General features: G+C 35.8%; 2 protein-coding genes across 2 annotated transcripts in view; both read left to right on the top strand.

The window, feature by feature from the left end:
• The window catches only part of PLEKHH2 (pleckstrin homology domain containing, family H (with MyTH4 domain) member 2), a 49,173-nt gene extending 30,541 nt beyond the window's left edge, over window positions 1-18,632 (top strand). Inside the window, exons 15-29 of the mRNA XM_010004946.1 lie at window positions 300-380; window positions 2,728-2,907; window positions 3,698-3,806; window positions 3,910-4,022; window positions 6,261-6,440; window positions 8,084-8,181; window positions 8,651-8,828; window positions 10,589-10,744; window positions 11,251-11,348; window positions 11,719-11,860; window positions 12,612-12,757; window positions 14,312-14,441; window positions 15,286-15,372; window positions 17,090-17,227; window positions 18,322-18,632. Of these exons, the coding sequence (XP_010003248.1) occupies window positions 300-380; window positions 2,728-2,907; window positions 3,698-3,806; window positions 3,910-4,022; window positions 6,261-6,440; window positions 8,084-8,181; window positions 8,651-8,828; window positions 10,589-10,744; window positions 11,251-11,348; window positions 11,719-11,860; window positions 12,612-12,757; window positions 14,312-14,441; window positions 15,286-15,372; window positions 17,090-17,227; window positions 18,322-18,504 (2,019 nt within the window). The 3' untranslated portion in view covers window positions 18,505-18,632. The remainder of the gene's footprint in view (window positions 1-299; window positions 381-2,727; window positions 2,908-3,697; window positions 3,807-3,909; window positions 4,023-6,260; window positions 6,441-8,083; window positions 8,182-8,650; window positions 8,829-10,588; window positions 10,745-11,250; window positions 11,349-11,718; window positions 11,861-12,611; window positions 12,758-14,311; window positions 14,442-15,285; window positions 15,373-17,089; window positions 17,228-18,321) is intronic.
• Window positions 18,633-22,296: 3,664 nt separating this feature from the next.
• The window catches only part of DYNC2LI1 (dynein, cytoplasmic 2, light intermediate chain 1), a 23,624-nt gene continuing 22,596 nt past the window's right edge, over window positions 22,297-23,324 (top strand). The window contains exon 1 of the mRNA XM_010004945.1: window positions 22,297-22,310. Coding sequence (XP_010003247.1) covers window positions 22,297-22,310 — 14 coding nt within the window. The remainder of the gene's footprint in view (window positions 22,311-23,324) is intronic.

Here is a 23,324-nt window from a genome sequence, read left to right as displayed (position 1 = left end):
AAAGGAATTCTTCTCATTTAATTCTTTCACTTCCTTAGCTCCCACTAATTTAGGCCTGATCCAAAGAAAAATGAAAAATTCACACTGGCCTTACTAGGTTTTAGACAAGCATCTAATGCTTTAATTCTTATGTCTTTAATAGACTTAGGCAGTTTTAATCATTTGTCTAGTAATGTGGAAAGGAATTTGAACCTAGGCATTTATTCCCAACATCATCAAAGTTTAAAGATGGTGAAATGTAGTGTGTGTTTCTCTGGCTGTTCTTTATCTTAATGTTCTGTGATGTTCTGTGATTTTAGGTGAAACATGGATATTCCAAAAGAGTTTGGTGTACCCTAGTTGGAAAAATTCTGTATTATTTCCGAAATCAAGAAGACAAGGTAGGTCCCTTAGTTGTTTCCTCAGTGAATGGAAGATAACAATACTGAAGTAGACTTTAAACAGTAAGTTACAGTTTTACTAAGGTACAATTGGCCTGGGTAGTATATGCCCATTTTATCTTGATTACCAAACATTTAGACTTCATAGACTGTCAACTTGGAAGGTTCCTATCTAACAGAGAGTAATATAGAGCATGCCCATTGGTCTCCTTCTCCTGTGGGATATGATACAATGTGCATCTTTGTATGCCTAGCCGAAGGGGGACACTGATTTGCTGACAGTCCAAGTTTCCAGAAAATTACTTCTAAAACCTAGAGAAAATACTGTTGAGGAAGAAAAGGAAGAAATGGGATCCATTCACCTGTCCTTTTGCTCCCAAGGCAATTTTGTTGTCCAGAAACATCTTTTTAGTGGAGGTGACTCAGGAACAAGACTACAAGAATTCTTGTTAATACCTCTGAGGTTGTGAATATTTGATTCCTGCCATTATTACCTATCTCTACAAAAATAAAATGCTGACACTTTACAAAATGGTAGCAATCCATTGAGCCATTATAAGCAACAGTGGGATACAGGGCTGGGGAATCAAATGACAAGAGTATTAATCTCTAGCTCATCTTACAGAAACATTAAAATTAACTTGCATCTTCTCCTATGAAGACACCTCTGCATTTAGAGTCCATGAAATGACACGTTTTTACCATTGAAGATTTTGAGGTTTTAGGATACCCTTTCAAATTATCTAAGAATTTTGCTGGATTCTTGTGAATATTTCACACACATTTGGTAGACGTTTTGCTGCCCTTTGAAAGCAAAATTGAAACTGATTTGCTAGCTTGTAATAGAATAAGAATTTAGCTTTTGTAAGCAGAATTTGTATGAGAAGTTCTCCAGAGCTAGTTCATTTCTAATGTTCAACATTTTGCTAATTAAAAGTATGTTTGCTGTAGCTGAATATGTCTGTGCAGAAACAAATTACACAATATCAGCAGTGGTTAATACAGTAAAAAAGTCCATTTAAGTGGTCTCCTTTCAAAATGGAATTCACATTTAAAAATCACTCAACTGTGTTTTAATTAAACTTTGTGAATAAATCAGTCTTGGCTATTTCTATATGAAACAGCATCTCTTCATTCTCAGAATCCTACCGTGTTCAAAAAGTTCAATACTTCATAAGCACCACAGAAAATAAAAATCACCACATGCAACTTTAATTCTTACTAGTGACAGCACTGGAATAAAGAGCCACCACTATGCCATGTTCTTCTCAAAATTATTGGAACTTTATCAAACAAGTATTCATGAAACCCATCTCAGATTGAGTGAAACTTGCCAGCTACTCTCCAGAATCATATTTTCAATTTTGAAACAGCATTCTTGAGAAACCTCATCTGCTTTTCACTGGTGGTTATATTTCAAGTCAACTTACTTCAGGCTTACACATGAATGTGGCACAAATAAAATGGTCGTATCTGTAGTGCCCAACTGTCCCTTTACCGAAGGGAAAAAAAGAAACAAACGTTGCTAGATATCAGAAACACAGCAACAGTAGCCAAGGCCTCTTCGCTACACCATTGAACAACCCTCTTTCAAACATCCGGGTGTGTTACAAAGAGCAATGGTGCTGTGGGAAAGAACAGAACTTGGTATAAAACAGCCAGTAAGAACTGTTGTTGTGAGTCCTGTCACCCAGCTGTGAAAATGGAGTGCTCTATTTGTGTTCCTTGTGGCTTCTTGTTGATGACTATAAATTACTTCTGTGACAATTACCTTTTTAATGCAATTTCTTATAAAATAATTCCTGCTAAAATGATCACAATTACACATGCAACTTAACACTCAAGCACTGTGATCTATCACGCTGGAGAATGAAACCAAATGAGAAGGTTTACCACAGAAATAATGTACCTTTTGAATTTATACATGAGAAAAATAGCAATGTCAATACCACAGTATGTCCCTCCGAAATAACAAGATTATACTATTATAAGTTCTAGGCTTGGCCCAGGAAATTTTTGCTTGGAACCAGATCAGGAAACTTTGAAGAATTACTTCTTTCACCCTAACAGACATTAATTGCCTTAAATAGATAAAGAAGCAGACCTAGAAACATTTTTATTTCTATTTTTTTAAATCTCACTTTCAGTATTTGGCATATATTCTCCTTCTGCTCTCTGCAACAGGTGGCTTATCTGACATTCCTTGGCAGGAATGAAAGTGAATAAATATAATTGGGTATTGATGGTAGTTCATGTTTTTCTTTCTATTTGTAGAATCAGAAATATAAAAGGAGTGTGCACCCAAGCAAGTATTTGCTCTCTCACCACTTCTGATATTTACTTTTAGTTTCCTCTTGGTCAAATCAAGCTTTTTGAGGCGAAGGTTGAAGAAGTTGATAGATCATGTGATTCTGATGAAGATTATGAGGCTAGTGGTCGCAGTTTATTATCAACACATTACACTGTTGTTATCCACCCCAAAGATCAAGGACCCACTTATCTTCTTATAGGATCCAAACATGAAAAGGTAATAAAAGGACTTTTTTCTTGAGTTTTAGTAACACATTCTGAGTATGGTGCTGTGGTATGAATATTTCTTCAAAAGGAGGAGGGGAACTGACAAGCCATCTGGCTTAGAGTTTGATATAATAAGCAAGGATAAGGTCCTGCTTTATTAACAGAATTTATCTGTAAACCAATACTATTTTAGATAATCCTTTCCAAAACAGATGAAAATAAGCAGTCTAGCTTACATAAGGAGATGGAGCAGAATATCACATATTCTGTAATTGGAGAACTTTGCTTATGTCACACGAACTTATAGGCAGAGCTGCAGCAGACCTTTCTGAGAGGTTTTGGGATGCTGTTACCCATTTTCACTGAAAAGATTAACAGTAGGGAAGACTACCCTGCTGAAGTGAAGGAGAAATGAGATATGTATGACTAAAACCATTTTAATAATTATTGCTTCCTTGTTCTCAAGTAATCTAGTAGACCTCGTTTTGCTTTCTGGTCTTATCCCCATGTTACTGGGATCTGACAGTGATTAAAAGACAGCTTTCTGAAGAGGAAAGGAAGAATGTCCTGATAATTAGCCATGATTTCTGAGGGTAGAAGACTTCTGAAAAGAGCCCTGTCCAATATGCCATGCTTAGTATTTTTAACACAGAGTCCATAAATACAGGTGTATTCACAGGCAGACTCCTTTAGGCTTCAACTGGAGCTTCTAGCAGTGTTTCAAGCTGAGAGCAACATGCTGATGAAGCAGATCCTTTCAGCATGGAATGAGTGAGCTGTTGTGTGTTTTTCTACTTCAGGACACATGGCTTTATCATCTGACAGTTGCAGCTGGAAGTACCAGTGTAAATGTTGGATCTGAGTTTGAACAACTTATTTGCAAATTACTAAATATGGAAGGTGATACCAGTAAGTTTGTTTTTGTTTCAACATACTAATCTTCTAATATTTATTTACTGAATGTACTTATTAACTGAATTAATTGCAAAACGTACATATTTTATCTATTCAGCTTCTCAGATTTGGAGACACCCTACCCTTTGTCACAGCAAAGAAGGAATTGCTTCCCCTCTTACAACATTGCCATCAGAAGCCTTGCAAACTGAAGCAATTAAATTATTTAAGGTAAAACCATAGCAGATGCCTTTTTTATATTAACTGACTACTTTTATTTAAAGGATGGCTATTAGTTGGCTTATAACAGATAAGAAAAATGAAAAGAGAAGTTTTATCTTCAGCAGAGGTAAACTACTGGACAGTAGCAGAATGTCCCCATAGGTATCACCAAAAAGTGTCACTTCTAATGTAAAGAGATCGCTTTTAGGTGTGAGGGAGCAGTTTAGGCTTAGCAGTTTGTAGCCTTTCTGTTGAGGTTACTGATGAAGTGCATGTTAGTAGGAAAATCCACAGCCATCATGGATGATAATAATTTCATCATGAAGTTCATAAGCCCCAGAGAACCTATCAGAGTGCTTCTGTTTTCAAAGAACTGTATCTGAAATACTGTTTTTTCAGTTAGTTTGTCAGGAAGAATGGTAGGTGAAAGTTCTGTTATAGATATATTTAAACCAGCTAGAAGACATTCTTAAAAATCTGAAGAAAAAGCAAAACCAAAGTTTCTAGTTTCATCAAGTGATGTATTATTTCAAACTGAGAAAGAAGGCAGAGATTTTACTGCTCATTATAAGAAAATCTTGTGTTCGTAAGAAGTAGCTATTCTTAAAAGACCAATTAGGTATTCTAGTAATATAAACACAGAAAATATTACAGAGTAAAATCACTGGAAGTATTTCACAATGGTTTTGTAAATCCACCTCTAAGTATTTTCATACACCTTTGAAAATACATGTGTATCTCCCAAGTAGTCGTGAAAAGGCTTTATGATTTAGAGACACATAAGGGTTTGTAACTGCTGTGCTGCAGTTTCTTGAAGATTTTTGTGTGCCATTAAGACCATTAAGGCCAGATAGGTGGTCGATACCTATGAGAGGCAGCATGCTGCAATGCCATTAACCTTTGGCCTCTCTTCAGCTCTCACCCAGGTAAACTACTCATGAATGTTAACTAATAGCCAGAGTTATGAAGTCTACTTCAGAGACAAAATAAAATCATGCTGTTCCTTTTTTTGTACATTGTGAAATAAATTACAAGTTAGAAAGCATGGGTCTTAGATAAGTGGACTTTCTCTGCAAAACTTATAAAAGTCTAAAGACCAAAATCCCTGAAGTATCAACTATCTGGAGAATTTCGATGTAGTGGTTCAGATATAGAAATAAATTCAAGACAAGCACTTTATGTTCAGTCACAGCCACTTGTAGGCAAACTTTCAGGCTTGTTTGTCTGAAGTGTTTGAAGTACTTTAATTAAAGAATTACATCCATTTTGTTTTCTGCAGTCCTGCAGCATGAAAATTTAAAAGGAAATGTACTTATCTGATAAAAATAAATTTATATTTATTTGGAAATCACTTTCTGAGATATATTTCAGACCTGATGAAAACCTCACTTTCCTAAAATAAATAAATAAGAGATTACTTCTACAACTTTTATTGAAACGTTGTATAATTCAGTTTACAAGTCAGGTAGGGAATTTATTTAGAAACAGAGCAAGTAATGTTTTTACATTGCTGACAAAAATCAGTCCCTGTGCATCCATATATTTTCAGATAGACTAGAAGTAGATTTAACTTCCACTCATTTCTTCTCTTTTGCTTATAGACTTTGAAAATTCATAAACTATTACATAGAGTAAATGCAATGAGTGATATCTATGTTTTCTTCCAATACAGCACAGCACATGCTTAACACCTGGCTTTCCTAAGGCAGTACTGGGGATAGGAAAGGTTATACTTGACCACAGTAAAAATACCAGTGAAAGTCAAGCTGTAAAACAAAGGGCTCTGAATTATAGTTTTCTTATCTGTGTATATTCTGCCATATTCTGCTCACTACTTGCACAAGCTTTTCCCACTGGCTGCCACTGAGAGCTGCACACTTTGCATTTTCAAGTCCTATGTTGGAAGTCCAACTATATTCAGCAGGTCCTTAAACTTGCCTACCACTACAACTGTTGCAACTCCTGCTAGAGCTGACTCCATCAGATACAGAGTGAAGTTTGTTAAGATGTGTTTTTACATTAAGACTCTCTGTGTAGCTTTTTATCCATTCTAGCCCCTTTTCACCCCTTTTTGCAAGGCCAGCAGAGTTTCCTTAGTCTACTGGTAAACTGAGTAGTTTTGATGTCAGTTACAGCACATTTCCATTATACAGAATGTCCAAGATATTTGTATATTACATACGTATATGTATGTATGTATGTATTACATATGTGTGCAAACTCACTTGATTATTATTTTCTCTCTAGACTTGCCAGTTGTTTATCAATGCTGCAGTTGACTCTCCTGCCATTGATTACCATGTATCTTTAGCCCAAAGTGCTTTGCAGATCTGTCTCACACACCCTGAACTTCAAAGTGAGATCTGTTGCCAACTTATTAAACAGACTAGACGTCGACATCCACAAAACCAGGCAGGACCAATACAGGTAACCCAGATTTTATTTTAATGGTATTTGTTTCAACAGCTGTGAAAGAACTACACAGACAGTTTAAAATGGTGAAGGACATCCACTCCCTTGTAGCATCTTCTTGCTGAAAATCAGATAAAAACCTAAACTAACATCTTATTACTGTTGTGTCTTCCTGAAACAAAGCTGATGCTTTCCTCCACCAAAGTTTGTGTTTCTGGTGATAGAGGGTATCCATGCCTGTGCTGCTTCTAGAGGCTGGACATACAATAGGCTACCTTCAAGTTAAGTGTTGAGTGAAACATCAGGTATGGAATTATCTTCTACTGCATCTTTCCCAAGAGAGATGCTGCATCAGAAAGCCTGGTGGGCTAAACCACATGGCAGATGTCTCTATAGCATGAGCATGAATAAAAGCTGTAGTGTCTTGTTCTGGAATCTCAGATATGCTCAGGCTTTCTGACAGCTGTCACTTCTTGCTGTTCTGCATGCACTCTGCATGCTACAATACAAATATATACTTAAAATCCTGTATTTTGTCCACTACCAGCTGTTCACCGGTAGGCAATTATATAACAATTAAATTAACTGAAATGGAAAGTAAAGCCAATACTTGTAGTCTGTAGAATTAACAGAACTGGAACCGTAGTGCTTATTAGGCTGCATTACCTACAGAACTAGGAGATGGATCAGAAACTGAGAAGGAAAATTACCATAATAAGGCTTCTGTAATGGATAAGTTTTTATCCTGCCATAGAAAGTAGACCATGACCAGCAGACTTACCTGTTATCTAGAAACAGCCCACATCTGGGATATGGCCAGTATGTGTGCATTGCCAAAACATCTGCAGAGCTTCTGTAACAGATACAGCACATCCTCATTCATTAGCACACACTGAAGTTAAATATAACTGATGGAATTTAAACTAACAGTAATCCTGCTTTGGTACTTTCATACCACTGGCAAGACCTTCCCTCTGATACAGATAGATAAGTTGTTGCTTTCATAATCCACTGGCATAATTTTTAGGACTTAATATGTTCAGTTCAATGTTTGCAGCCTCACACTAATTTTTCAAGTCCTGAATTCAGATGTAGTCTCCTATACTTGCTTCTACTGCAGTGTCTTCCAGAAACAGAGCCGATGCTATCCTCCATTGAAGTGCAGGTATTAGATGAAAGGGAATATCTGTGCCTGTGCACTCTGTATTAAGTGAAGCCTGTGGATATATATTGAGTAATGAAAATATAACAAAATATTGAATAATTGCTTTTTCAATAGCTTTTATTTGATAGGAGGAAAATATCTTACAGGTTGCTTCATAACACGTCTAACAGGAGAGCTGAATTAAAACTGAAGAGGCTTTGCCTCATTTCTTAGTGGTTTTATCATGTGTATTAACTGCTTTTTATACAAACTGATCTGCTTTCTTACTCCCAGCCCGAAGGAAACTTGATGTACGTAAGTAAATAGCATTATGGCCTTCCGATGAGGTGATATACTTATTTACTTGGCTTTTTCTCTGTTTTGGGTTTTTATTCCTTTTTACAGCTGTTACTCAACTTGGCACAGTAAGCTGTACTGCTGGCCAGGAGCAACAGCAGGAAGCTTTACTTTGTAAAATGTTTAAAGCAGTGAATGTCGTCTTCCTTTTGTCCAGGGCTTGCAGCTCTTGGCTCTCTGCGTTGGACTCTTTCTGCCACAGCACCCATTCCTTTGGCTTCTTAAACTTCATTTAAAGAAGAATGCAGATTCCAGGTGTGCCCGAATATTATTACCCAGCTAGTTGAAAAGCCTTTCTGAAGTATTTTCTTTTCAATCTTTCATGCAATATTTCAGATCTTTTGACCTATATTGTAAAATATATGTGAGTAGAATCGTGCTCCAGTGCTACGAAAAGGGAGTACATGTAATTTTATGCATCACTTTGGTAAGCTATATTTGTTTTGAAAAATACTCTGCAGTGGAACTCTGACTGTATGTTGCAAAACCATGTAAACAAAATGTACACAAAACACTCTGAGCCATGTTCGTCTTTGGCACAATTCTGTTCCTCTCAGTGGACTAATCCTCTTCATAATTCCACATGGAAAAATGTGTTGGAAATCTTGCAGAGTGAAATCTCAGTCCTCCTTCCATTTGGCACCGCCAGAGAGATTTACTCACAGTTTACTAACTTTTCAGTCAGCCCCCAAGAATTGCCTTAAGTGAGTCTTTTTTGTCACAGGACTGAATTTGGGAAATATGCAATATACTGTCAGCGATGTGTAGAGCGTACACAGCAGAATGGAGACCGAGAAGCCAGACCTTCCAGAATGGAAATTCTTTCCACTCTTCTAAGAAATCCATACCACCATTCACTGCCCTTCAGCATTCCAGTTCATTTCATGAACGGCATATATCAGGTAATGTCAGATAGACCACAAAATGTAACCTCCCAACCCCTTGCTAATGAAGTACCGTATCAAAATTGTTTTAAGGTAAACATGGTTCAAGTTTCATCCTGTGCCAGTGCCAGCAATGGCAGACACAAAGTAATGGAATCAGGTTTGGTCAACAAAGAGCAAAGGTTTTGGGAAAAAAATCTTTAAAAGAAAGAAAAAACGTGAGAAATTCTGCAGTTCTGTTTCTTATTTAACCTGACCAACAGATGAATTAATTAGACTGGAGAACCAGGAAAGGTATTAAATACCACTTCCTTTCATCAGACATTTCGAAAGTATCTTAGTGAAGGCCTGAAAGCACAGCTGAAACTCCCATTCTCAGTCATGAAGGATAACTATATTTGTTACAGAACAAACACAGCTTGATTCTTAACTCTTTTGGGACTTCATCAGTCAAAGCCTGTAGGAAACTTTCCATGGGCTGCCATGCATTACTGCTTCATATCCTGGTCTGTGTTTCTAACAGTTGAGAGCAGTTGAGAGACAATTTTTTAACAATTCACAGTATTCCTAGACAGAAAGCAGGTTTGTATATTAAATCAAAAGTCTATTGAATAAACTTCTCATTTCAGGTCACAGAAGAACTCTACTTGTTTTCTCCTCTAAGTTTCTTAATTGCTTACTGCTTGCCCAATAAAACAGAAAACAACACATATTTAAATGGGAGGGTTCAAAATTGAAGTTTGAAGAATAAAAGGGATAACTTCATTAGGTATTTATTGCTTAAAAATGTATCGTTAAGGGATATGAAAATTGTAATTAAACCTCAGTTGGATCAGCAAATAATCAATTCTAGTGGAATTGAAAACTCTTGTACTCATCTCTAAAGCTAGATTCAACAGATTTTTTTTTTTCATTTCAACCCCTGAGAATCCCAAAATAGAAGTCCAGGATCCTTTTTCAAGATAGTTTTTTGCAAAAAAAGAGGTAAGGGGCCATCTTCAACAGAACAAATACAGTAAACACCCTCAAAGTAGACAGAAGTGAACATCAGCAATTGGTATTTGTATAAAAGTCATTTTTTGCTAAAAATACTTTAATGCTGGTAACAACAGACAAAAATTCAGATTTGGGAAAATAAAACTTAAAAGTATTACTGGTCTATGTAGTACTGACAGAGCAACATCTGTAAAATATTTTGGATCTGCCAATGTGTATCTGCCAGTAAATACTCCTCCTTTCATCATCTGCACATGATTAGAAAAATTATTCAATGATCTCATTTGTTTCACCACCATATTGAAAAGTGTAGGAAATGTGCTTTCTTAATTTTTCAAGGGTGTTATGTAAAGCTCAGATTACTAGTCTGCTTTCTGTTGTACAATTTCTGTAACAGAAAGTCAAATGTAGCAAGTACAAAGAAACTAGTAACAAAGAAAGAAAACAAAAAATACTACATTTGGAAGCTTTTTGATAGTGACTTTGGTTTCATGAACAAAATACAGTAAGGTATAATCTGCTGGGAAGTTCATCAGTTGTAGATTGGAGAACTCCACTAAATTGACTTCCCATAAGGAGACCTCTAATCTTTTCCAAATCCTTTAAGGATTTTTTTTAATTTCCAATGACAGTAAGTTATTCACAGGGGGTGGACTGGGTCTTATTTTGCCACCATTATTCTAGATGTAATATTCTTCAATATATTAGATTTTTTGCAGGGAGAGAAGGTTGGCATTTTTTAGCAGGTTTGATAGTAAATTAAATTTTGTTGGCTTTTTTAGGTTGTTGGGTTTGATGCCTCTACCACAGTGGATGAATTTCTGAACACCCTGAACCAGGATACAGGAATGAGGAAACCAGCTGAGTCAGGATTTGCACTGTTTTCTGATGATCCCTCTGGCAAGGATATAGAGCACTGTCTTCAAGGCAACATCAAGGTAAACAAAACTATTTAATTTAGAGTTCTGCATATTAAAAAAAAAAAAAAATCTTCATTTTACGGACCACCCTTCAGACAATGTAGAGAAAAACATTTTTCAGGCCGAAAACTCTCTTTAGGTTTTTCTCCTCATAATGTAAAAGGAAAGATTAAAAAAAAAAAAATCACTTTTTCAATTGCTGAAATTCGTTCAGTAAACTATATTTAAAAGCCTTGTCTGGGAGACTGATATTACTCATAGAAGGAGCAGCTGGGTTAAAAAGAAAAAGTAAGCTGTTACTAGTCACAGTCCTTTAAAATTAAAAAGCAATTAGAGTCCAAGATGCATTTAGAGATTTCAGTTAACATTTCTTGTATAGCTCTTTCAGTAAGTTTAGAAATTCAAGCTATATGTTTCTGATATGTAGTAGGTAAAAGACATTACTTTAGCAGACAATTTCTATTCAAAGGTGTTTTAAAAGAGGAATACATAACAAAGTCAATTTTGTATTGCTTTCCTTCTAGATCTGTGACATTATTTCAAAATGGGAGCAGGCCTCCAAAGAACAACACCCTGGGAAATGTGAGGGCACAAGGACTGTCCGCCTTACATATAAAAATAGGTTTGTATAACAAATATAACATCTCTGCCTTTTCTGAAGGTTTGTTTCTAATTTATGCAGAGTTTCTTAATCTGAAAGACTTGCAATAAAAGTAATAAATAGGGGTAACTGAAGAATTTCAAAAAACCTAACAAAAAACTATAGTTCATATTTTCTAGTTCTTAAGAGGTGAGCAAGGCTGTCAAAAAAAAAGGCAACACTGAACTCAGAAGACTGAAACTAAATATTTGCTCACTGGTTCAAGTACAAGTGTTGCTCTACTAATGTGTTTTGACGCTGACGTAAATATGTCACATTCACAGCAGATACTGCTAATCCAGGGCTAATGCATTTTCCTATCTTCTTTAATAACTTTCTGTCTTTTCTATAGGCTTTATTTTTCAGTTCAAGTCCATGGGGAGACAGACAGAGAGAAGTTGCTGCTAGTGTATCAGACAAATGATCAAATAGTCAATGGACTTTTCCCTGTAAACAAAGAACTAGCAATGGAATTGACAGCTCTTTTAGCTCAGGTAATCCTTGTGCATTAATGACTCACACAGCAGTTTTACAGATGAAAAACATGAATAAAGAAACTGGTCCAGGATTGCTTGACAGTCAGGTGACCTCCACCTTTTACACATGGTAAGGAGAGAAACAGACTGGGTTGGAATCTTTGTGAAAGGCTAACTCTCTATTTCAGTGGAAACGCTGTACAGCATATGCTGCTGCTGGCACTGGAATGGAGAAAAAGTGCTTTTAACTGCCTAGACTGTCAGGCTCTCTTTGATTAAATATCATGTAATCATGTACCATTTCTTCATTGACTATTCCTAATGTAATTTCTGCAAGTTAATATACCAAAGTAACTGCTGTTTAATGAAAGCCTAAGACACCTTCACTAGACATGGTCTTGTTAAGATCTGTTTTATTTTTTAAAAAGTAAAGGCTCAAGGGAAAGTTACTGAGAAAGTTGTTTGATGGTGTTACTACTCAATAAATCTAAACTGGCTTTTATCAGCTGCAAAAAAGCCATCTCAGAGCAAAGTTAGTAAGTATTATATTTGTTCAATTTATGAACTGATATTTATCTTTTTTCCATGGTCAATATAACATAAGAAAATTACTTGAATTACTTTTATGTCCCTGAAGAATATACATTAATTGACAAACTTTTTTCATTTAGTACTTGGTAAGACAGAGGAAAAGATATCTCATCATACCCAGCTAGAAAATTACTGTGGAGTAACAAAAAATTTTCTTCTTCATGGTCTTTTCCCTTAGGTAGAGATTGGAGATTTTGAACGGCCTTTCTCAACTCCAGCAGGGCAAGTCACTTCTCAGTCCAAATCCAATCAAACTTTAAAACAAGTTTTGGAAAGATTCTACCCTAAAAGATACAGGCATGGTTGTTCAGAGGAACAATTAAGGTGAAATATATTTCTTGATTCATATCCTCTAAAAATCTAGGAGTGAAAGGAGGAGGTTTTAAACTGGCATTAGGTACAACTTACTGTTAGGCCATATTTGCCTAAAGCTGTTGAAAAGTCATTTTCTTATTATAGTGAAGGACCCATTTCCTTTGTATATTTCTAACCTAAACAGAGAACCATCATTAAACACACATTACAGCAAAAGCTGTACAAGTTTCTACACAGTATTACAAAACACAGCTATTTTGAAATTCTTATTTTTCTTACTCAGCAAATCTAAATTAAGTCTGTGCACAGACTAAAGGACTACTGAAAGGACACGAAGATCAGATCTGCGTGTTTGCTATTCAAGTGTGCAATACTTGGCAGCCAGTCGAACTGGCAATAATGTTAATTTAGTGGAATTGCTAGTAGGGTATCACAATTTAAAATTAATAATCTGTAATTGATTTCAATGAACACCTACTAACATGAAGAAGAGCAGAAAAGGTTAAAAAATTATCCAAAGTCAGTAAAATAGCAATTTTTAAGTCCAATAAAAGTAATAAAAATATTTTCTCCGATCTTCATTACAGGGTTGAGAAAGTTTAAAGCTATTATCATATGAACAAAGTAACATTATTACATACTCAAAATATAATAGGGACATTAAAAAGTATATATGCAACAACTAGGGAGTTGTGCAATTAATTTCAAAGAACCAAGTATAATAGATCCTAGAGTAGAGTAACTCACGGAGAATAAGTCAAACATCTGTTGAATTGTTCAGTGAGTCCCTAAACTACCTATTGCCAGAGCTGGAAGTCTGTGGCAGTGAAAGAGTAACTCTGTACCTGCCCTGTATCTTGTATTCTGCTAAGTGTCCAGTTTAACTTCATGAACTTCCAGTAGTAGTAAACAGCAAGTGAAAGATTTTCCTTTACTATATATTGCCCCTCCCTTTTCTTGGGCTGTATCTAATAAACTTGTGGCTGCTTGGTTGAGTCATTCCTGCAAGTCAATGTGCTAGAATGTTATTCTAGGGTATTTCTTGTTGAGGATTCATTTTCCATAGGATCATTTTATTGCACCAGCTCACCATGGGGCCACAAAAGAAAACAGCCAGTGTGAACGCATCCTGCATCAGAAGCAGCCTTTTTGCTGGCAGCAGCCAGATACACTAATACAGAGTAGTGTTAAGCTACATCTTCCACATCTTTTACTAGCCACAGGTAAAGATGCGTGCTAAGCTGGATGGATTTTTGAAATGACAACTGGCGTAGCTGTTGAGTACTGATAAAGGTAGATTGATCATCTGTAGAGACACATTAAAAGCTGTACTAGACTTTTGCCCTTTATGCTGCAACTGCTACATCAATATTTAATCATATTTCAGAAATCATAAGACAATAATTTTCATGTGCATAAAAATATTAAATGGCATTTTGGATTTATTTAATAATGTGTAAGTGATAATTGTTCTATTAACTTAAAATGATTTTTTTTTCATTAACGTCGCTACGGGTAATCATTTCAATTCCTTTCAATAACTAAATTCCATCATTTCAACAGACAGCTTTGTCAGCGATTGTCTACAAGATGGATGGCTCTCCGGGGGCACAGCGCTGCAGACTGTGTGCGCATTTATCTCACTGTGGCCAGAAAATGGTCTTTCTTTGGTGCTAAGTTGTTCGCAGCAAAAGTAAGAAACTTGACTGAGATTGAGTGGTGTTTGTTGTTTGTTTGTTTTTTTAAATAGAAATGTAATTTGCAAATAGTAATACCTTTTTGTTGGAAATGAGTGTGTTATGCATGTCCTGATTGAATATCTTGTGAAATTACTAACTTGTGCAAGTCATTCACTGGTGAAATTACTGGTTGTTTTACAACATTAGTCTAGGTGATCTCTTTTAATTTTCTTATAACTTAGTTTGAGATAGGCTTTTTGTTCCAGACTTTTTTTACCTGATAACTAGTAGAATATTGACAAGGCATCATTAACTGGCTGTGGAAGCTGAGCCTTGCAGAAACACTCAGTGTCGTTAAACGTATTTAGAACACTCACTTCTGTGCTGGCCTCTCAATTTCTCTTAAATCACCAGTATCTTAATTCACTTTATTCAAGTAACAGCTTTATTAAACAAAACAGTCACCTCATCCCTTCTGTTTTATTATGTAATAACAGCACGTGTGTGTGTGTGTATAAATAATTGTTTATCAGCATTATTCTTTGCATATATAGACACGTGTCAGTGAACAAACTTTAAAAGACCTGTTTTTTTTAAATTTTATTTTATTAATGAGTCTGTACATTTTATTGGACTAAGCACCAAGGGAGGCTTCAAGACTATTAGGTTGAGGTTGTATTCCTGCCACTGGCTGCCTACATGGCTTTGGGCAGCTACTTAAATTATTTTACACCAGTTCTTTCCCTGTGTAAATCTCAGTAAGATCTGTGGATGGAGAGAGCTCTGTAATAGCTGAGAGTTCATAATTATTTACATATTGCCTCATTTTGAAGTAGTAAAGAACATTTCTCTTTGTAGCCTCTAGCAACATCCTCAGTTGAGAAGTCCTTCATATGGTTTGCTGTACATGAAGATGGCATAAGCATCCTCGATTACAGTTCTATGGTAAGTGAAATTGCTTTTTAAATTTTGATGGAAGTAGATTTTAATACTGAGTGTATGGAGAGATTCACCATCAGACCACATAAAAGAAGGCTTTAGCCTTCCATGCTAAGTTATCTAGTCTTTCTCTTAAAGCAAAATTCAGTCCTTTCAAAACACTTTAATGTTATCATTATAGCAGCACTAGTAATAGAAATAAGTAATGAATTCTTTGCACATAATTTATTTTTGTTTATCAGATACAGTTTTTGTATCTTTTAATGAAATGTTAATATTTTAATCATTGAGATGTCAGGAGATTCATAGTTACAGTTCTCACAATAACATTAATTTTCTTTTCCTGGAGACTTAATTTTCCATTATTATTCATAATATATACACTCTGCAAAGAGCAGTTACTTTAAAAGATTGTTATTTTCATTGTATTATTTTTGTTTAATAGTAGGTAATATAACCCAGCGTTGTTTAATTATGTCATTTTAGGCTCTGATTTTCCTTTGATTTGCAATAAAGGTTTTCACAGAAAACGACTCATAGTAATCACTGTAAAAAAGCAGTGCCTGAGAAGATCCTAGCTTTAATTTATATACTGTAAAGAAACAGAATGGCATGGTGCTATTAGCAAGTGCTAATGTTGAGTATCAGAAAATTAAAATCTCAACTTATAACTGTACTGATACGGGCTTTTTCATTATGTTTCTGTACAGTTAAAGAAAGGATAAAACAAAGAACATGAGGAGATCAAAGAGCAGCTCAGCTTGTTCAGAGAACAAGTAAAATGAGCTTGCGGCAGACTGCAGAAAGCTCTATAAACACTATCTACTCATAGAGCTAGCTATGGCATTTCTGCAGAGCACTGCCAGTTCACAGTATCAGCATGTCTTACTTTCAATTTAATAAATGCTCAGTTTCCAGGGCCTATCCTGATTTTTCATAGGAAGGATCAAGGGTATCAGAAATGATGCTCCAATGGGTAGTTAGAGAAGATATCATTTCAAAATAAGGAAAAAAAAAGGTTTAGTAACCAAAGGACATCAAGTAAGTTATTGTACAGCTGTTAACTCCCAGTTAATTTTAAATGTGGACATCTGCAGCGCATTACTGTGGGTCATAAATTTAATGCTAATCGTACACTCAAAGGCCAGTAGGCTGGTGTTGAACATTGAACAGTTAGAGCCAAAGGATAGAAAGGAAAGGAGCCTTGAAGAGCATTTATGTCTGATCAGAGATGCAAAAAAGAGAACAGGATTTCATTTGTGTGAATGTAAACTGCATCACTGCACAAAGAGAAGTCCCGGAGATAAATTCCTTTAGATGTCTCATACTCTTCCATTTAATTTGTTTAGACACTGCTTCGATTTCAAATGGAATTCCTAACTTCTCTCAAAGTCAGTCAAGACTTCTGTAAATTGAGCCACACACTTGACTCAATTGACATGAGTTGAAACTTCCTTAAAGTATCTTTGATCTAATTAATTTGGAGTAGAAACAGAGATCAAATTTACAGGAATTATCATCTGCAATGGAAGTTCCTCATGGTGAAGGTCTGAGTTAAGTTATCCCACAATCTACAATTAATTTCAAGAATCATAAGAGGCTAACAACTTTTGAAAAACACACATTTAAGTATATATATTTTAAAGTATTTCTTATAATATGCTTTTCTCATTGTCCTGCTTATAGCTTTGTGTTTGGGATTATTTTTGTTTTCTTTTTTAAGCGACTAACAATTACATATACATATAAGAGTCTGATGACTTTCGGAGGCTATCAAGATGATTTTATGTTGGTTGTTAACAACGCTCAGAGAAAGGACAAATCAACTGAAAAACACCTTTTTGCCATGTCAAAACCAAAGGTTGGTATATTACCTGAAATAGTTTCCCACCATCTGCTACTTTCCTACTTCTTCTACTGGATAATCCTTAACAGATGTGCAAGATGAAACACCTCCTTTATTCCTAGCCTTCTGGGATTACTGACTTTTGCCAGATGGTTTTAGAGCATGAAGCAACTGGTAATATAAGAGCTAACAGTGACAATACTGATGTGTTCCTTTCTTGTTCATGTCCCTGTCTATAACATTCCAGTTTTTTCATAGAAGGACAAAGGAGGCTATTAAGAACAGGAAGTGTATGCAGTACCTAAAGACTACTTGAGCAACACTGGAAATAATTTTTAAGAAGGTACATTTTTGTTCTGCAATGGAATTGCAGAACACAAGATCTGAAAGATCAGTCACTTCTTAAAAATACCAGGAAATGTTTACCTTTGGTAAATCAACTGTTCATGCTTTTTAAATCTGTATTATGTCCTTCCTTGGTAAGACGGCCTTTTTTTTTTTTTTTTAAAGCAAAGATTTTTAGGTCTTCAGCTTGTAGTCAGGACAATTTCTGAAACAGGATACTAAATTCCACATAGAAATTTGGGTCAAAACACAACACATTCAAATATGCATAGTAAAACACATCTGTTGAAGTTGCTTCAGATTGTGCCCTTACAGGCAAGTTTGTGTAGATTGCAAAGAGAAAATATGGTAAAACACTCCTAGAAGTCTTTTTTCCTTTTATCTACCCTGTGTCTTTAGTTCACTGAGTGCTAGATATTTTCTAGCAAAATCAAGGGAACATATGAAAGTTTTTTCTCAGAGCGTCAGCTTTCGGACTTCAAAATCTCTCTCAAAGTGAAAGAAACCATCTGTTTGAGTCATTGAAGACTCTGGAAGACAAAGCATCCAGCATACTCATGGGAATAACATTACATTATTGGCAAGGAGTAATAGAAAAAAAGCTCTATTAGGCATCTTCTTTCTTCCCATAATTAATTTGTTTGCTAAAGTATGAGTACTTTCCAGTTGACGGTGATTGTCACTTGCTAAAAAGTTAGCTATTTTTTCAGCATTCAAAACACATCACTGTGTTTTTTAAAGAGTTTTTCATGTTCCTGTTATAGATTCTTGAGATCACTCTACTGATTGCCAGCTATATTAACAACTTTCATCAGCTGAAAGGAGCTTCTCATCACCTCTCCGCTCCAGCATTAATGACACCTCAAAGTGGACAGAAACTCAAGGAAACAGGGAGTCAGCCACTTCTTGCCAACAACAGACCAACTAAATGTCCCACTTTGTTATGACAGGATTATGTATCATGATAACACATCTTTGTTGCAGGGTTTCTGTACTAATTAAAAACTTTCTGATGTACAAGACATAGAGAATAAGCACATCCAGAACCAAAAGAAAGGCGGACAGGTTTACATTTGTGTCAGTGGTTTATAACAGGAGGAGCCCTTTAATTAAAACCCTGGCCTGAACTGGAATGATGATGAGCCAATTTCAGGATTATGCTTTACCGGTGGTGGCATACACCTATAGCTCAAAAAGAAATGTGTCTGTTGATAGTGATGGGGAAAGGTGGCCTTGGGAACCATTGTAGAGACTTTGTTTTCCAGATATTTGCTCAGGGACCAAACTGTCTTCAACTCTTAACTCTTCATCTCTGTTTTTCAAAATTACACAAGATGTACAGCCTTCATTGTGAAAAGGGATTCTTGTTTAAAAGAATAGTCAAACAGTATTTTCCACTTCCAGTACTCCTCCTTATTTACAATACAAGCACCATGAGACAAAAAAATGAAGTAATTGTTTGATTTGTGTAATTATTTTTCCTTTAAAAAAACCCCCATAATCACATCATGTAACTATTATAAATTTAAAGAGTATTCTCATGATACACTCTAGCTTTTGTTATACCACTACTTTACTTGGCAAATCTTCAGCCTTGGTCTAGTAAATATCTAAATAATCCCTCTCTGCCCCAGTTTTTTAAAAAAATCTAAATTGGACAGGCACTGTATTTAGTATAGTTTAGTTATACGGGATCCTGTACCTAATTCCTTCTTTAATCCAGAATAATAATATAATACAGATGCAAGAATGACTCACAAATCAATAAACAAGAACAGCACAGAAAGCCGTTGTGAGTAAACCTGGAGACGTGTGATATCTAAAATCCATGTATAATGTGTATAATGTATATACATCAATTCAGAAAAATATTTTGTAAAAGTTTTACTTCTTGTTTTTCATTTGTATCTATACATTTTGTATTACAATACAAACATAATGTTCTTGCACACTGAAAATATAATGCTACATCTACACAATTGGACTTAGAAGCACTATCCCGTTGCCTTTTTCAGCTGCAAGCCTCAGTGGTGCTTAGGGTCAAGTATAAAGAAATTACACCCAGTTTTTCTTCCAACCCTCACATATTCATTTCTGTGCAATAAAACCACTTCAGCAGGCTCTGAAATGGATCAGCAACATACTCTTAATAGATAATTTAGGTCCAACTATAGAGAAGGTAGTCAAATATAAATCATTGATTTATATACATTTCACAATTTCCACATCCAGTTATACTAAAGATCATGGATAATTAATCTCTTCCTGCTTTTCCTCATCATTTTGATTTTTTTAATTACTTAAATTAAGTAGTTTCACTATGATGAATTTTAAAATTTGAAGGTTGAAAATCTCCTCTGCTTCATGACATTTAAACATTTCAGATATACACAAACTTATACTAAGAGAAAAGGAGTTTTCAGTTGTTTGCCCACTATGAAAGGTAGGGAGTAGTGTCCTGAAGAATTGCAACAGACTGGGAGGGAGATACAGGTTGTGAAAATAACATGCTTTTTAAAAACTGCAAGCCAGATTGGCAAGCTGACTTGATAAATATGTTTCCTTGGAAAGCTCTCAAAGTCCTGCCACAGCTACTTAAGTCTGCAGGACTTGGGCACCATTTTATGAATCGCACTATGGGCCAACGCCGTGTCTTGAAAATTCCAAGCAAATATCAAGCATACTATATCTAGATGCTTTCACATTAGCAATGCAGGAGGTCCTTTTGGATAACTTTTACCCTTTTGTGGTGGTTGTGGTGTTAGATCCTTCTCTTTCAACAAGGCCAGCAGCAGGAAGTTTATCTCTTAGTGGGCAGCTGATCTGCCATCATCAAGGAAAACAAATTGGAAGCTACAACAGACACTGGCACCATCACATCTTTTTGTGCAGCACCCCGTGTGAAGTGATGCAGATGGCGTGGTGTAATTGGGTAGGAATTAACAGCCCTTTGCAATCAGCAGAATAGTTCGCTTTCAGGTATTTGAGGGCAGGAGGGGTGTTTGCAAATTTAAACAGGCTACTGTATCAGTTATACTTGGGTCATGGTCCAAAACTTCTCAAGTATTATTAATAGAAACTTCCGTTTATAAATACAAAAATCTTCATGTCATCGTGAATTTACTGTAACTGTCAGCCTAGAATACTCCAACTAGTATTTCTTTCCTAATTGTCTAGTTTTAAATAAATGTGGCAGATCGGGTCCTATTAGAAGACAAAAAAAGTGGATTGTGTTGCTAGTGAGCTTGTTTATGTTGTTTTAAAAATCTTTGTTACATTTGGAGACAACATGATACACAGCACAAACAGCTGATGGGCAGGTCGAGACTTTTAAACAGTTCATTAACACAGCAGTACAAACAGAACTTTTATAAAGCAGTATACAAACTGTGAAGTACAGCATGACCTTCCTGCCTGCCTTTGGGTAGATAACTATCAAGAGTGAGGTTTCTGTAGTACTATAGTAACCTCCTCAAACAGACACTTCTTTTCAAGGCAACAGTCAGGAAATGAAGTCTCTTACATACACAAACACACTTCAACAGCTCAGTTTCTAAACACAGGTATGCAAGTCTCATAGGGGCTTGCTCCATGTTAATCAAGCTCCAGAGCTACTTAGAGGATACCACACACCATAAGACAGTAAAGCTGAAAATTTCAGAGTCCAGACAATCTGTTCTGCCTTTCCCACTCAGTCCCAAGCCTCATGAGAGATCCAGATCTCAACCTTGAGTCATCCACTAAAACAATTCATACCGTGCTACCTAATCCACAAGAAAAGCTCAGGTAGGAATTAGACCTTTTCCACCTTGTGATTTTCAGCAGCAATGTGATAGAAGCTATCAGAAGAGCAGTGACCTCTGGGATCAAAGAAGCTCCCATGCTCAAGGTTTGCAGAACCTAGGTTATAACAGTATTCTCAGGACGAGATTAATGTGTTAGCACATGGAAGAGACTTCACTTTCTAGCACAGACTTCATGTTTTGTCCTAGCTTTGAGCTAGCGATCAGTAACAACAATCAGTATAAATAGTCAATGAATTTGAGCTTGGAAACAACTGAAAGATCACTGGTAACTCTCTATGTAAACAACCACAGTGATTTGAAAATAATACTTGGAACGCACTGTAAATTAATCTATTACTTGAATGTCACTTTGTCAGTTTTTCTGCAGCAGTATTAGAAAGCAAACTGCTCACTTGTAAGTCACACAAGACCTATTTACCCCTGTAGTCCAGCAGGCAAATGATAAAGCTTTTAAGTTTTTTATATAATTCACAAAACTAGTGTTCTTTTCTTAATTTACATTTAAGTTTGGTTCCTATTTAAATTTAAAATAGAGGCATATACTTCTCTATAAAAGAAGGCTGGTAGGTATTTGGAGTTCCTTATCAGACTAACACAGTTTCTATAGGTTATGTCCTGAAGGAAAAAATTCATCCTTGCATAAAGGAATGCACCACTTTTAGCTTTGGGTAGAGCTTTAGGTGGAGCTTTAATAGTCCATACAACTTAGTTCAATCCATTAGTTTGAGTTAATTTTAACTAAGGTGATTATTAACTCAGTAGTAATGAATTAGGAAGAAAAAAATATTTTTTTATAGTTTCTTTTGGCAAAGGAAATAAAACTGAGCAAGATTAAACTTAAAATACTGAAAACTCTAATTTCATTGGACACCTCTCCACCATTGTAAAAATACTTTGCTTTTTAGAATTCCATTCTTGCTTTTGCAGTAATATATGCCTAGATCCTAGTGCCAGGAGCAATTCCTTACCTTAGTTTTGCTTTCTTTGGCAGAGCATTAGCAGCTTTGTCCAGGGTTTTTACCACCTCCAGCTGCTGATTACAGATCAGCATTAGCTTCATATACCAAGATACCAGAAATGTTCTGTTGAAATTGATGAAAGAAATGTGTTCAGAGTGCTGATGCACTTAGGCATCAGCATGACAGTGTAACTGTACACAGTGAAGTTTCTTTCTGGATTTTAACTAGCAACACCATGGTTTCTGTAGGGGGCTGGCAAATACTTCAGAAGATGCATGTGAAATCTGGGAAGTAAATAAAGACAGGGGGAAACAATCATCCAATCTTCTGGAACTGAAACCAATTATACTAGTGATACTTAGAAGAACCTCTTTTTTAACAAACAAGTATTAGGGTCTGTAGAAGGCTATGTAAACCTTTGGGGAAGGAACAGTTAAAATTTATTTTGAGTTAATCATTATGAATGAGGGCACTCTCCTTATCTTGATCAGACAGGCAGAGAGGATTTCACTTAGGTTTTCCAGTTTCTAGTCTCTGAAGCTACAAAGCAGCTATTCAGCTACAGGTGGTCAGTTGTAATTGTCCTGGATTTTGGGTTACTTCCCCAACGCTGAACACTTTCGACTTGTCTTTTTGGGTTCACCCACATCCTATATCCCTTTCATATGGTGGGTTATCCTGCACCCTTTAAATCCTACCTTCTAGTCTAAACCTAGCAAGATCTTTGGATTTGATCTTTGATTGACAGAGTTTGATATAATCTAGCCTTTAGATTATTTCTAAGGGTATATATTAAGATGTATATTATTTCTAAAAATATGTATTTTCTAAGATGCCTTTGTCTATTTACATTTATAACAGTGCATGCCCCAATAACGACAAAGTCATTATACTTATTTTCTCACACAGCAGTTATGAGGTGGTGGGGACTAGCTCAGGTCTTATTCTGCTGTTAAAAATCTACGTTTGGGACAATGAGTTTATTAGAAGCGTAAGGCCGAG

This window comes from Chaetura pelagica, unplaced genomic scaffold (assembly GCF_000747805.2).
Source record: "Chaetura pelagica isolate M959 unplaced genomic scaffold, ChaPel_1.0 scaffold13, whole genome shotgun sequence".
NCBI lineage: Eukaryota > Metazoa > Chordata > Aves > Apodiformes > Apodidae > Chaetura > Chaetura pelagica.
This window is presented reverse-complemented; position numbering and strand designations above follow the sequence as displayed.